This window comes from Peromyscus maniculatus, chromosome 14 (genome assembly GCF_049852395.1).
Source record: "Peromyscus maniculatus bairdii isolate BWxNUB_F1_BW_parent chromosome 14, HU_Pman_BW_mat_3.1, whole genome shotgun sequence".
NCBI lineage: Eukaryota > Metazoa > Chordata > Mammalia > Rodentia > Cricetidae > Peromyscus > Peromyscus maniculatus.
The window spans coordinates 1,039,109-1,055,107 of NC_134865.1; the positions used below are offsets into that span (position 1 = coordinate 1,039,109).

The window sequence follows — 15,999 nt, forward strand, 5'->3', positions numbered from 1 at the left end:
GCCAGGTGCTTCTAAAGTGTAACTGATGTACAGATGCGAACTTGCACGTACTCTCCTGTCTCTACTGGCCTTTGGTCACCGTTACTGAGACAATTAAACCTGTTTGGGGCTCCCAGATAGATAAGGGCATGACCTTTTCCCCATTACCACTCTCCCCTCCCACCGCCCTTCTTTGTTTGTTTGTTAGAAACAGGCTTTCTCTGTGGAACAGTCCTGGCTGTCCTGGATCTCGCTCTGTAGCCCAGGCTGGCCTCAAATTCACAGAGATCCACCTGCCTCTGCCTCCCAAGGGCTGGGATTAAAGGTGTGCACCACCACACTCAGCCTCCCACCTCGTTTTATTTTCCTCTCGCATTTGGTTTACTTACTAAAACTCCACTAAAGATTTCAGTCATCAGAAATCAATTCTAGGCCCCCTGGTTTGTATGAACATGAAGGACACTGTGGAGAGAGCACATGCTGTGTCCTCAGGGTTGGGGGGCAGGAGGGGCACAAGCTGAAGCCAGCCTAAGCTGCACAGCAGGGTTCTGTCCAGAAAAATAAAGCAATACACTTTTTTTTTAGCTTGTGTTTCTTAAGTTTGAAATGGTATCAGAAATAGTGTGTGGTCATGCCACCCTGACAGCCACTCTCCTCTTGAAATGGTATCAGAAGAAAATGCATCTTGAATTAAAGTAGGATAAGCCCTTCATGCCACAGCAGCACCTCCCAAATAGTTGCAGAGTCAGCGAGCATTTGTTTTAATGTTAGGAACCAGGGTAAAGTTTAATAGTTCACATATTAAAAGAATAAACCTATGAGAATACATTTCCGGTGTACCAAATGAAAAACTATACAGAGCCGTGAAACTCAAACACACGTACAAAACAACTTTTGTGCATTTTTAATCAAGAGACTTACATTCTATATTAAGTCATAAATATAAAAAGAAACAATGTATCGTTTTGGTAAAGCAACTTTTAAGCTCTTAAATATATTTCAAGATAAGAGCCTGTGGTATGTATAAGATTATATAGAGGAAATCAAGCCTGCTGAGTTACGCTGTGCTTTAACAAATAGTTACACAAAATAACTTAAATTTCCTATAGAAATTAAATGAGCATATCCAAACCTGGAGTGGTATCACACAATATTTAATTATAACCCAGTAGTAGAACTTAGTGAAGTCAAGGAGAACACCTCTACTGTCCTCCAGTTTACAAATACCTGAAATGATAACAGCGTATTTAAAGACGAAAATCAGGAAACTGCACATATTAACAAATACCCATGCATACATACATCTGCTTATTAATCACTGGAGGAAAGAATTGGACTGCTCGAGTTCTCAGGCGTTTGGCTTTCACTCTGTTCTGAAGGAAGCACTTTGAATGTTTGCATGGAAACAAAAGCTCTGATAGTCAAGTGACAAATGGTCATGCACCTGCATTTGTTTTTACTGACTTAAATTTTCTTCTTTTCTGGTTGTTCAGTAGGCTCTGACTTTGGTGCAGGAAAAGCTTGATGATACAGGTGTCTGTGGGTTGCTGCTGCACTGTAAAGCTTGTATAAAGCCTAGAATATAAGAGTCGGGTATAAAACATTAAGCACACAGGTATAGCTTTTTCCCTTTTTAGCTTATAGTACTATATAAAATACAGCATGCTGAAGTCACATTTTAAATACATTTTTGTATATGGTATGCATGCATGTGTGGATGTGGGTAGAGGCCAGAAGTTGTTGGTGTCTTCCCCTATTGCTCTCCACATTATATATGAGGCAGGGTCTCTCACCCAATTTGGCCAGTCTAGCTAGCAAGCTTATCCAGAGAATCCCATCTCTACCTTCTAAGCATAGGGATTATAGGTGAATCACCACATCCACTTGACATTTAAGTGGCTATTGGAGACTTGAACTCGGGTCCTTACTCTCGGGTGGCAAAAGGTTTACCCACTGAGCCATCTTCTCAGTCCTGAATTAATGTTCTTTATATCATTATCTTCTATCAAACACAAACTAGCAGGGGTTGGAGAGATGGCTTAGCCGGGTAGAGCACTGGTTCATCTTCCAGAGGACTTGGGTTCAATTCCCAGTATCTACATGGTGGTTCACAACTACCTGTAATTCCAGTCCTAAGGGATCTGACACCCTCTTCTGGCCTCCACTAGATACTGCATGCAAATAGTACACAGCCTTACGTGCAGCTGAAACACTCACACACATAAAACAAACAGACCAATAACTACTATCTTAAAATGTAGTTTCAGTTCCCTGGCATGTGCTACATGCAGACATGCTCTGCCTGCACTTAAACATCTTAAACATCTCTTAGAATACTGTCTCCCAGTCCAACCGTTTCCCATGTCCCAGGGATATGTGGACATCTCACATTATAAATATTGCCAGTTTTAGAAAACTTAGACCTGTAACTTCCTGCTGTGAATCTATTTTCAGAACGGGCTACTTTTCCATTCTTGTGTATGTGCTGGGTCAGCTGAAGGGTATTGCTCCTTCCCCAAGCTGGGTTCCCTTATTCACACGTTCTGCCTGCCCTATTTCCACTTCAGAAAGCCTTTCCTCACTGAAATGACCTCCTCTGATTATTCCTTGTATTAGTTTAATGGTATTTGAATCAAAAGAATTTTAGGGGTTTTCTTAAGGTTGGGTTTCACCATGTGATGCAGATTAGCTTCAAATTTATTATCCTGCCTCCTCCACCTGCTGAGTGCTGGGATTATGGGCACATGCCACTGCACCCAGCAATCCTCTTTTTCCAAACTGCACATTTTTGGGTAGTCCAAGTATCTTAGTTTTTCCTCTTGGCTAGGGTGTGAGATCTATCTCCCCTGACTGTCACATACCAAACACTCAATTCAAACTCTTTCTGGAGTCTTTTGTTTTTGAATATTTTTAAGAACTGGGTAACAGCTTAATATTTACATAGCTATTCTCAAGAAGTTTTTCATCTGTGATTCTATATAGCTGTTTTTTTTTAAGATTTATTAATGTATTTTATGTATATGATGCTTTGTCATCATGTATGTCTTTCTATCAGAGGGGGGCACTGGATCCCATGGGAGTACAGTTGTAGACGATTGTGAGCCGCCATGTAGGTGCTGGGAATTGAACTCAGGACCTCTGGAAGAACAGTCGGTGCTCTTAACCACTGAGCCGTCTCTCCAGCCCCTAGAGCTGAACACAGTAAGTGCGGATGGTGCTGTGTTCAGTTCTCTAAATGTGGTCAGTACAGTGTGGTATCATCCTAGTCTGTCACATTCTGCTTCTGGTAGACTTGGTTTAATTCCAGTTCTCTTCAAGCATTAGGTCCCCCACCCAAGGTTTTATGTACAAAGTTGAAATTTGTTTTGTTTTCCTAGTGAGTTTATTTACTTTTATACAAAGTAGCTGTTATTGACTTTAAAATATTAAATGTTCCACTGGTATTTGATTAAAGGACATAATTCACTTATAGAGTCAAGCAGAAACTGAGAAAAGAATTACTTGTTGTTTGAGATTAGCTTTGAAGAAAATGATCCAACACTTGTATAGACATACTTTTTCTTAGTGTAATTGTTTCTTTCTGGAAGCTCAGCTTCTTTCCATGTGCACATGGAGAGGAGGAAGGAATGCTAGTTCACAGGCCAGGTTTGAGGTGTGCAAAGAAGGCATGTGTGCATCCTGTGATGGAGCCCTCTTAAAGTGGGCTAATGAGTACTGTCAGCCCGAAGCCAAAGTCCTTAATGGTGGCAGCTGCATCGGAATACCCTCTGAGACAGCATTTACTCAGATTGCAGACCGCGGGCTTCACTGCAGAAGAGCAAAGGACACCGCCATGGTCGGTCTCCATTGCCAACCTTGGGGAATTTGGATCCCTATGGAAACATCTCTGGGTATTTCTATGAGGTTGTTTCCAGAAAGATTAACTAGGCAGAGAAGACCCACCCTCAGTGTGGGCAAGACTATCTAGTCCGTGGGCTGTGGTCCCAGAGGGAATTCAAAAAGAGAAAGATGCTGAGCACAGTGTCCATCTTTCTCTGCTCCCTGCCTGCAGCTGCCTCAGGCTTCTGCCACCATGCCTTCTCTGCTGTGGTCTCCTCTTCAGCTGAGCCAATGAACCCTTCGCTCCTGCTTGCTTCCTCTTGTCCAGTATTTGACCACCATGGGGAAATCAAATCATGCAACATTAGAGCTTAACCCACAAAATTTTCTACATAGGAACTAAAACAAGCACTCTTTAATGACACTTCTGTGCAAGCTAAATCCTACATAATATTTGGAATATGTTAAAAATTCATATAGACTTATATTCTAGAGAAGTATTTTCTAAGATATCCTATAATACCTAGTAGTTGTAAACAGGAACATCACATTACATTTACAAATATATATCTTAGTTAAAAATGTTAACTCACCTCATTTGTGCTTCCCTGTAGCAGAGGCAATTTTAAAAGGAAGAGTTATAGTTTGTTTAATAACATAATTTTCAACTTCATCTGCAATATCAATTGTGAGCATTAAGACAAATACTCCTGAAGATTCATCAGTTTAGATTCCATATTTTACAAAAATACTTTAAAGAACCAGTTCTGTATTTCTGATAGGTTTTACCGTTGTGTTCTAGGAGGGTCTTGAAGTTTACACAGATACCTGTCTTTAGCTTTGTGTGCTGAGATACTGAGTAGCTTGGGATCCAGATGAGCTGCATTCACTCCCCATGTGCTCTCATCAGTTCATTTCAGCTTGATTCCTCCAAGGCACACAGCTCCTTAGCTAACATTCTATTGTGGAGTACAGACAGTGTGCTCTTCATGCTGGGTGGGGGTGTTGCTACTATTAGCTACCTCTAGACCACAAATGTTCAAAAGCTTAAAATATAAAATTGTATGGAGATCTTTAATGTCCCTAAATTCTCAATAACTAATAAAGAGACTTCTGGAAGAGTAAGCTAGTAAGTTGTCATGGTGGCCCTGACTCCCTCAGCTGAAGCTAACTGATGCACAAGCAGCTGGTTCATGACCACTGGCTCCTGCTGTGGCTTGCTCAAAAGTCTAGATCAAATCAACTGTGATACTAATGAGAGGAATAGGATAACCAGTGACAGTAGGTCATGTACGCCCCTCACAAAGCCAGTGCCAGTCAAGTGCTAGGTTAAGTTCAACACAGGGTCACAAGCAGCTAAGTAACTGTTTCTCATACTTCTAACACTATTAACATTTTAGAATTAGAAAGTAAAAATGCCGTTTATCCACGTATGTTTTAAATACTAGCATGTCAGTTGTGTAGGACACACTGTAGTTAGTTGTTCATATCTTGCCATGTTGTAAAGTTTTAAAGAGCTGGTCTAAGACATGTTCACCGTGTATTTCTGCTACTGAATGAACGCTGGCTACACAGTGTGTGCAGAATTTAACTGAGGAAAATAAAAGAACTCTTACCTGGTCCCACAAGGCCGCAGCTACCTGGTCAATGACGGCCCCCAGCTCTCGGTACTCCCCAGAGTAGCGGATGTATGCCCAGGTGCACAGGGTGATAAGAGTCAGTCCCATGACCATGTTGCACAGACTGGCAATGATGTCCAAGCCAATGAACCCAGTCACACCAGCAATCACGTATGTGATAAAGATGACGACAAACAGTGTGGCTGGGGTGCGAGCTGCGTGGAAGATATTTTTGCTGTCATTGTGCTTAATGTACTGAATGTAAAGTTCATCTATCTCACTCTCCAATTGTTGCAGGTAACGCCGGCTGAATTCTTCCCCGCCCATCTTCTTCACCCCTCGGAATAACTTCACAGATTCTTCTTTTAGCTGCAGGTGCTTGGTCTGCAGGTCATTAGGGGCAAGGAATGGTTTGTCACCACCACAAATCTATGTCAGAGAGAGAAGTATTTGTTTATGTGGTAGGGAGCAGATAAACAACTGTATCCACAGTTTTCACTGGAGTACGCTGGAATGCTGCATAGGAACGATGAACTCAGTGACGGACTTCGTTTCCATCACCCAGGGACACTGCAGCCAGAAGAGTGGTCAGTTACGGTCCAGTTAGTGTGGACGACCTAGTAAACAGTGGTCGTTTACATATAACGTATACCGTTACATGCAGTACAGAGACTGTCATAATAAATGACTGTTCACCACACTGTACTTTCCATCATTATTTAGAGCTGATTTCTACTTGTTAAAAGTTCACTGTAACATAGTATTCTGTGTTACGCTAGCTACAACCTCATACCTCTTACGTTTATGTTTTTTATTACATCAAGAAGACAAGTTGAGTGCCTGACCTAAATCATGTAGGTCTATGTAAGTACACAGTGATGTGTGCCTGACAAAATTACTTGCTGCGTTTTCTGTCAGGGACAGAGGAAGGATGCATATGTGCTGTCAGTCCAGACTGTCCCCACATCCATGAGGCAGCGCTAGAAAAGGTGGCTGGTGTAGAGCCTTATAAAGGCTTTAATCCCAGCACTCGCGAGGCAGAGGCAGGCAGATCTTTGTGAGTTCGAGGCCAGCCTGGTCTACAGAGTGAGATCCAGGAAAGGTGCAAAGCTACACAGAGAAACCCTGTCTCGAAAAACAAAAACAAAAGCAAAAAAATAAAAAAAATAAAAAAATAAAGGCTTTGATTTGGTTTGGTTTGATTTGGGGTTTTTGTTTTGTTTTGCTTTTTGTTGTTGTTTTGTTTGTCATGACAGGGTTTCTCTGTGAAGCCCTGGCTGTCCTGGAACTCATCCTGTAGACCAGGCTGGCCTCGAACTCACAGTTAGATCCACCTGCCTCTGCCTCCCAAGTGCTGGGATTAAAGGCATGCGCCATCACCGCCCAGCTAATAAAGCCATTCTTTATCCTCTTCTGTCTCTCTACAGGGATGTTTTATCGAAACCCTGGCATAGAACTAGCTCTATAGACAGGCTGGCCTCAGACTTACAGTGATCCACCTACTTCTGTGTCCTCGGTCTGGCATTAAAGGTGCCACCATGCCCAGCCCCTCTTCTAAGACACAGGAAATAGTATCTATTGACTTAACAAATTCTCAAAGATAAAAAAGACATGACCCACATAATTGCCAACTGTTTGTTCACAGAATGAATACAAAGCTGAGAAAACACAGAAATAATGCAGTTCTTTCAGAAGTCAAGTTATACTGAAGTAATTTTGACCAGTGAAGTTTAATCTAAAATAATAATCAGTACTATAAAACTCTTGAACCAAGAAGTATATTTTCCTTAGCTCTTTCACTGTTTACTTTGAATGGAGCCAACTGGATGTTTCTTAGAGTAATAGAAGCACATAGAATGTTCTTGAACTGTATTTTCAAGTTTTTAAAAAGTTACAAGGTAGGCCAGGGAGATGGCTCAGTGGGCAGAAGTAACTGCTTATGCACATGAGGACCTGAGCTCAAACCCCAACACCATGTGAAACAGCTGGGCACAGCTGCACATGCCTATACTCCAGCACTGTGGGCTGGAGATAGGAAGATCCTAGGAGCTCACTGGCCAGCCAGCTTAGCTTCTCCTGCAGTGTGAGAGCCTCTCTTAAAGGAACAAGGTAGTTAGTAACAGAGGAAATCACTCAACAGCTTCCACTGGCCTTCATGTGCATGTGTGTGCTTCCCAATTCCTACACACGTGCATGTGTGCATCTCCTAAATCCCACTCATGTGCATGTGTGCACCTCCCAATCACCACACTCACGTGCATGTGTGCATCTCCTAAATCCCACACTCACGCACATGTATGCGCCTCTCAATCACCACACACATAGAGAGTTACAAAGCGATTTCCAGCTAACCACGTCCTTAACTTTGGCTATAGTTTTAATATTGGTAATACAACTGGTTATTCTTTAATTTTATACTAAATTTCTCTTGATTTTAAGAGTCCATCAATTTTAGATGTAACTTTGATTATAACACTTTTTAGGGGAAAATAATACTTCTTACATTAGTTAAAACTAAAATGAAAAATACTGGTTCCTGAGGCTTGATTTTTGGTTTTTTTTTTTTTTTTTACAAGTTTTCAGAGAAATAATAAGACTATAGAATCAAATATGCACAGTGAAGAGAGTAGCATGTTTTTAGCCACTGAATCTTCCAGTGGGACGATCTGGCCAAAGAAAACATGAGTAAGGATATTTTGTTAGGAGAGAACTAATGTTTAAATGCCTGTAAAAGTGCATTGTGTGTGTGATTTCTTGACACAGGGTTTCATTTCACTGTACCCCAGGCTAGGCTTAAACTTAGTACACTCACTTCACCTTCCTGGCAATTCTTCTGCCTCAGCTTCCCATGCCCGCTTTGTAATGTTCTGTTTTAAAGTATCTTAGGGACACAAGACATGTGATACATACATACTGAGCAAAGTGACATTCAAGTCACCTCTGTGCACTCAGTGTGGTGCGACATCAGAGAGTGGGTTCAAAGAAGAAGTACGTCTTCAAACCCTGAATGCTCACCTCCTCCATCTTCCTGTTGTATGTGTCCTTGGCAGTCGCGACAGCTGCTAAATTGTTGGCTTCTGCTGTGGCCTTGGGACAAAGTACACACATTAGTGCGCAGTGGAGTCGTCTGTGTCAGGGCCGCATGCAAGAAATGTGCCAGGACCAGCCAGCAAGGAGTCACAAGTGTTCCTCCACACGTTTAAATTATTAACTTTTAAGATGTACAGAACCTAGATGTTTGCTCAGCAAGCCACGATGCTACAGGGAATGTCCATTCGGATGACCTTTCTCTGAAGAGCAGCCTAGTCTCACCTCCTGTGAAGGCGGGGGGAGAGTGTACCAGCCAGAACAGGAGGAGTATGTTTCTAAGCAGAGTCCACACACAGAGGAGGGAGAGTCTTTGGTACAAAGTGGATCTCAACCTAAGTAACACTGGTGTGTTCGTGTGGAGCGTTCAGATAGACACATGGGTAAGGCAAGTGATCTCTAGGTGACTACAGGCAGGAAAATGTGGCCTCAGAGACAAACAAGCTTAAACATCATGCCTCCTGATGAGTACGCACCTGTAACATGGACTTGGGGTGTGGTAATTCTTCACCTTGATAGATCTTTATGTATGCCTAAAACAAAACCAAACAGGAAAAAGACTCAGTCAAGCAATTTCATTCAACATTTCTTATGTTAACCTGTATTTTAGGGTCTTGACAACTAAATATTTTCAGGAACTATTATTTCTTTCTTTGCTTTTTTAGCTAATGCTGTTCCTTCTTTCTGAAATGCTCTTTTCATACATAGCCACATGCCAATGCTGCCCTTCTTCAGGAAGGCTTAAGTCATCTCCCTTAAAAGCTTGCTCAAATCCCTCTGATGGAGTAACCTGTTCACAGTAAGCCTGTGCCCTGCTGATACATAAGCTGTATGGACCCAATCTTTTCAGGGATAACGAGTCCACACCATAAGCACATCTAGTGTTAGACTAGAAATTCACAAACAGCCAGTTGAGAGTGACGAAGGAAGGAGGTCACACAAAAAGGCATTTCAGTTGGTGAAATACCAACTTTAAAGATTGACATTTAATCTTGAAGCACTTGACAAATCAGGTTAATTTCTTCATTAGATAGTCATGTTGGCAAAGGGCATCTGGTGTTAGTAAAGTCAAGAGGTAAATACAAATTTAAAATTGGTGCAGATAGCAGTTTGGAAGAATTATTTTTCAGGAAGAAAATACAGTTGCCTACGGATAATCTTTAAGGTGAAATTCAGTATGAGGGGACTCTGTGAACACGCCCATAAAGGTTTGTTCAACTCTGATATATTTTTATTTCAAAGTATAGTTCCCTCGAGTTAAAAACAGATGGTAAATTTACTTATAATGAGTTTCCTCAAAAAATATTTTATTTTCTCAGAAAGTGACTTCTTAGGTGTGCCATAATTTTCCAAAGCCTTTTTATGGGCACCTTATACATTTGCCCCACAGAATTTTTATGTGAAAGACACGTCAAAGGGAAGTACTCACGAGAGGTATAGAAATGGGAACGATACCTTGAAGTACTCCAGCAGACCTCGGCAGGTGATTTTATTCCCATTGATCTCTTTAATATCTAGGCTCTCAGGACTAAGGAGCCACGGAATCAGTATTTTCAAGTTTTTGATGAATTCATCATCTATTTCTACAATTGAAAGCAAACTCACCATTATTTTAAAAATCCAGTCCAATCCTCCATGCACAGAATAAAACCTTCATCTGCCTCCATTTCCCTGGCCTCAGTGGAAATGCTACCACTCACTGTCCTATACTTAGCCACTCCAAACTATTGAGAGTGATTCTTCCTGACACATGTCCACGCTTGGCTCTCAGCTCCACTCACATGTCTTACACCTATAAAGTATTTCTTAACATTAAATGTTAAACACATTTTATAGCTCCCTCACCCACTCTTTTTTTTTTTTTTTTTTTTTTTTTTGTATTTTTGAGACAGGATTTCTCTGAGTAGCCCAGGCTGGCCTTGAACTCAGAGATTCACCTGCCTCTGCCTCTGGAGTGCTGGGATTAAAGGTGTGTGCCACTACCTCCCAGTATTACAAGCCCATTTATGTAAGCATTTCATGTAGTCTGAGACCCTTGGATCTTACTTATGGTTATGTATAGAGGCTCAAAAACTGGGAAGCTGGGTGTGGTGGTGTGCACCTCTAGTTCCAAATCCTTGTGGGGCTGACTCAGGATTATTTGAGTCCAGTCATTCATGTCTTCCCTGGTTAATAATAAGACCATGATAATAAGATCATGCTATATCCCTGGGTCTCACTATATAGGTCTCTAATTTGCAGGGATCCTCCTGTCTCTGCCTCCTAAATGCTCAGGTTATAGATGTGTGCTACCACAGCTACTTGGGGTGTCAGTGAGGGGCACATACATGATTGTAAATATCCCAGGCTGGCCTCCAACTTGTTATGTAGCCAAGTCTGGCCTTGAACTCCTCTTTCTACCTCCTAATTGCTGGGTTTATAAGCATGTGCCATCACCCCCAGCTGAGACCACATCTGTAACGAAAACATAGGGGACAGATAATTCATGGCTTGTAAGGTATTGCCTCCAAATTCTCCTGCGTTTCCTGTGCCTGCCTTGTAAGTATTGAAAGCTGGGTAAACTGTGGTAACAAACTTTATAGTTTCAGTGGCAGAATTCAGCAGCACAAAATAACACAGCAAGAAGAGGCCAGTCAGGCCTTAAAACAGATCAGCAGTAGACTCTGTTATTTACCCATTCTTAGCTGTGAGCTCAAGCTTAATGCACAGACTTAGTAAAACTACAGACTGTAGATGGTGAAGTAAGTTCTACACATGGAAAACTGTGTAAGTCATTTTAAATACATGGGGAAATGTGCACACTATGTATAAGAGGTATGACTTGGTTTCTAAGTAAATGATTACTGCAATATATCTAGACTGTATCAGTTCTTCCTAAATGTCTATATAATAAAGTATTTTCCTTATAAAACCACACACACAGACACACACACACACACACACACACACACACACACACACACACACACACAGATACACACACTTCTACCCAAACTTTTTCTTATGAAATTGGAATGGAATGAAAATAGATATAGGTCTACTAAACCAGAAAGGTAACTATTATTAAAGCAACCAGCATATTTGGGCATAGTGTGCTCTGAAAATAGTGTTAGACATCTCTGCTTTCCCTGGAACCATTGTTAACCATTCTAATGATGGGTCCAGGAAATAACAATATATTAATAATAGTATTATTTGACCACAGTAAATTCACAGTCTGGGACATGGTCAGACAAGTTCTGATCAGTTTCCAGAGGGCCCTATGAGTGTTCAGTAGATGTGTAGGTGGAGGAACACTCAAGGTCATGTTGTATCTTCATAATTTCTTCAGTAAATTTTGCCTCAAGAGAGCAAAAACTTTTTGGGAATGCAGGAGCTGGGCCAATGTGGTAGTTACATTAGTTACCAAATAAATACTCCATACAATGTATGCTTTATAAATAACTCTATAGAGTAGGAGCGCCAGTATAGGATTTAGGGTGTAAACTAGCAAAGGACAGTAACTTCTCAAGATAACCTGCCAAGTCATTAGACATACCATTTCTTAAAAAAAAAATTGTCTAGCATTTGACTCTGATAACTTCTGCTAAGGAAGCTGCCCCACAGTGTATGCTGTGGTTACCTGATTGTTCTATATAACTCCCTGCTAATTAAAAGACTATGCTAGCAGGGGTATTCAATTCAGTAAAAGCTAGTTGAATGTAGTGTGAATGAACATGACTCAACACTTTTGACCTCTGGTTTCCAGTATGGGAAGTTCCTTCATTAACAGCAATTAAATTAATCATAACATTTTAAAGAACACTGGAAAGACTTTTTATTTCTTGTGCTATTAAAGATGGCAATAATTGCAATGCTTTGTAGGACAGTGGGCAAATTATTGGTGTTGATGATGAGTTAGAAAGTTATTTCTGCCTCTGAAATAGCACATGAGAACCTACCACCAAAGAACAAAGTTTTCACAGTTGTTTGCATCCAGCACACATTTCTTTGCTAGAGACAATCACTCCCATGCGAGCCCTGTGAAGAATACCAGAGCTAGCTCATAGGGCAGCCAGGATAAAAGTTTGTGTGTTTGTTGCTGCTCTATTCATAATAGCCAGAAATTGGAAACAATCTAGAGGCCCTTCAACAGAAGAATAGATTTTTAAAATGTGATACATTTACACAATGGTGTATTACTTAGCCATTAAAAAAAAAAGAAATCATAAAATTTGTAGGTAAATGGATGGAACTAGAAAACATCCTCCAGAGTGAGGTAGCACACAGACCCAGAAAGACAAATGTGGTATACATTTGCTTATATATGGATATTAGCTTTTAGGTCAAATGCTAACCTAGCTGCAATTCATAGAAAGCCAGAGGTTGGGCATAGAGTAAGGTGCTGGGGAACAAATAGATCTCCCTAGGACAGGGAAAGAGAATAGATAGTTACAGATAGGAAGCTGGGAGACTGGAATGGGAGGATCGAGTGGAAAGGGGGAAGGAAGAGGGAGACGAGGGAATACAGGGAGAGACAGCTAAAATTAAGAGCCGTTTGAAGGGTAGTGTGGAAACTTAATATGGGAGAAGCTTACTAAAATATACACACATATGAAGGAGAGCTAAGTGAAATCGCCAAACAATGGGAGAGACAGGACCACAACTGTACGCCTCTAGTCACCAAATGACGCTTCCAGTACTGGATTGGGTTACATCTAATTGAGTGGTTGGCCAAAGGGGTCCCACAAAAACTCCCAAACGACTTGGGCTGTTGCCAAGACGATAGGTTGCTCTCCACAAGCTGACATCAAGCCACACTGCTGAAGACAACACCTGCAGGACACACTGAACAGGAAGAAGTCAGGCTGGCCTCCACAGAGCTTCCCCTACGTGTTAGTGTTTGGTACAGGAAGTGCTCTCTGCACGACACACTGAACAGGAAGAAGTCAGGCTGGCCTCCACAGAGCTTCCCCTACATGTTAGCGTTTGGTACAGGAAGTGCTCTCTGCACATTGCCAACCCAGCCATAAACTCTTTCATCTTCCATGGTATCCTGACTGCAAGATATGTTAGTGCAATGGTGGTACAAAGTTTGTGGAAATGAAAGTTTTGTCTCTTCCTAGGGAGTCTCACTGGGGAAACAAACTCCTCTTAAGGGTAGGCTGTGTGCCCAGCACTTAATGGCCAACAGAAAATGAACTCAAGGGCATCTTTGGAGGATCCTTGTCTCATAATGGCATGTCCGTGCTCTTCCTTTTTGAAACATGATTTTATTTTTCCTTCTCTTTTACTCTACAGTTCCTGTGTGTACATATCATGAGATTCCTGAGTGTGGGAACGAGTGGGTCTGTTTCTTGTGCCTTCTCTTGGGCTCTTTTCCTTCTATTTGTCTTGTCCATTTCTGATGGGTTAGTTTTTGTTTTATCTTATTTCATTTTATTATCATCCCACAGAAGCCTGTTTATTTTCTATGAGAGACAGAAAGGGAGTAGATCCATATGGGAGGGGAGGAGTTGGGAAGAATAGAGGGAGGGAAAACCATAATCGGGATATATTATGGGAGGAAAAAAATCTATTTTCAATAAAAGGGAAAAAATGTAGTGCTGGATGGAAAAATACTGTAGATAACAGATTTTCAAAGCTGCCAAAGAAGACACTGAGAAAAAGTAGGACGTTTCTGTACACAAGGTAGATTTAGCAGCAGTCCTATAAGGTATACAAGCCTCATGAAAACAGAACTTTTAGGGCAACTGAAGCCAGTTTGCATTTCTCTTTCTCCTGGACTAGCTACTTTGCAAGCTCTGTGCTGACAGATGGATGCGGTCAACTACCTGGACCAGTGTCGTTGTGGACGCGTGGACAACTGGACGGGAACAAGTGCTTACACAGCAGGCATGTGTGTCTGTGTGACGTTTCCTAACCCTTCCTGAGCGGGGGCACTGTGAGCTGCCCTAGGCGATGAGCTGCAGCTGCGGGCAGCTGTGGCGGCCCAGGCCAGCGGGCCGCCTTCTTCATAAGGAGCTCTTGTTCAGCGTCCCCCTCCTGTTTACAGCTCCCAACTCCAGAGAAGAAAGAGAGGCTTTATGGAAGCCTGCTCTTTGTGTGATGTATTCAAGACACACTGAGGCCATTAGTAATTTCATGATCGTGAGCGGGCTGTGTGTCCGTCCACTAGTGGGTTAGAGTTCAGAGGCAACAGTGAGACCACAGGCCTCTGGCATCCACATGCTAATGCCATGTGCCCACTGCCATCTGCTGTGGTAAAAAAGGGAACAGAGGATGATTCTGAATAGCAACGCAATGCTGGTAGCTGAGGAATTTAGAATTCTCTTACTCTATCGACTGCCAAAGTTAAAGGTAAAGGAGTCAGAGAATTCCATGGACACTAGGGGAAGTACTGTTGCTGGTCAATTCTGCTAGTTTCTAAAAACGGGATACAAGCTATGTTGTCATTTTTAAATGTCACTGAAAATCCCCTTGGCAATACTTGTGCTGAAAAAACATTTGTACTGCCACTGTTTCACCCCGGCACAATGCAAAAAAAAAAAAAAAAAAAAAAGCCATAATAAATGAGACAAGAAAGGGTGAATTCCATGGTGTGTTCAGTGGTAGGCTCACAAGTAACACGTCAAAACTGCCTTGAACTGCCTTGAATTAACTAGAGAGCAAAAGTCTACAGAGAGCTTTTCTGCCCTCAGTGATGGGAGCTTCTGAAGACCTCCCCTCCACTCCCGTGTCTTTTCAAACAGGAGTCCACTCTGTTAGTACAAATTACACGCCGTGAGAGGATTCTAGCTGGAAACAGTGTCTACTCTTCTGTTTTAGAGAAACTTGTTCTTATCATTTGTTAAATTCTCCAGCTGCTATTTTAAAGAGCCTGGGTTCAGTACTGAATGTACTGTTTGCTTTCAGCCCCAAACTATGTATTTCAACAAATGCAATATTCCAAAACCACAGACACTTTCCCATTCTGATTACTACAATGAGGGGACCAAGCACACACAAGCACTTTTCAGAGCACAGAGGTGAGGGGGGGGGCTGCTGCCTGCTGCTGGTGGACGCAGGGTTTGGTCCTGTGTGTCAGCTGACTCACGGGAAGCTGCAGCGCCAAGCCCGACCCCCCCTTCCCTGACCAGGACTGTGCCATGTGCCTTTTGTTAGTGCAGAAGCTAAGTCAGCAGCCGCAGGCGCTGGCAGATAAGGGACGACGCATGACGCTAGCAAACTCAGTCAAGGGCAGACAAACCTTTCAGCTTCCCATCGAAGTTTGGGTTCGTGGCCACTTTCAAGCCAGGATGAGGTAGGAGAAAACAGGAAATGTTGGTAAAGCAGGAATGGATGTGCTTTCTGACATTCTGTAGTTCTTCATGCTGGTTCCCTGAGACCTGCAGAAAGGCATTCTGAGGGTGAACTTTCTTGGGACAGAAACAAAGGCTTGGCTTTGCCTATCAGCTTCCATGATGGTAAAATGGCATGGTGTGGCTGGGATTAAAGGGCTGGATTTGTCCATATA

At 42.0% G+C, this 15,999-nt stretch overlaps 1 protein-coding gene across 4 annotated transcripts in view; it reads right to left on the reverse strand.

Annotated features, from left to right (window-relative positions):
• Nucleotides 1–860: 860 nt before the first annotated feature.
• The window catches only part of Atl1 (atlastin GTPase 1), a 63,362-nt gene continuing 48,223 nt past the window's right edge, over nt 861–15,999 (reverse strand). The window contains exons 8-14 of one of the 4 annotated variants that reach the window (XM_006985444.4): nt 15,733–15,871; nt 9,960–10,087; nt 8,981–9,037; nt 8,433–8,504; nt 5,415–5,846; nt 4,392–4,406; nt 861–1,554 (exon numbers count right to left, since the gene is read on the reverse strand). In XM_006985444.4, the coding sequence (XP_006985506.1) occupies nt 1,444–1,554; nt 4,392–4,406; nt 5,415–5,846; nt 8,433–8,504; nt 8,981–9,037; nt 9,960–10,087; nt 15,733–15,871 (954 nt within the window). In that variant the 3' untranslated portion in view covers nt 861–1,443. Of the gene's footprint in view, nt 1,555–4,391; nt 4,473–5,408; nt 5,847–8,432; nt 8,505–8,980; nt 9,038–9,959; nt 10,088–15,732; nt 15,872–15,999 lie in introns of all 4 variants that reach the window. The other 3 variants (XM_076550553.1, XM_076550552.1, XM_016003904.3) reach the window with 3 other exon arrangements.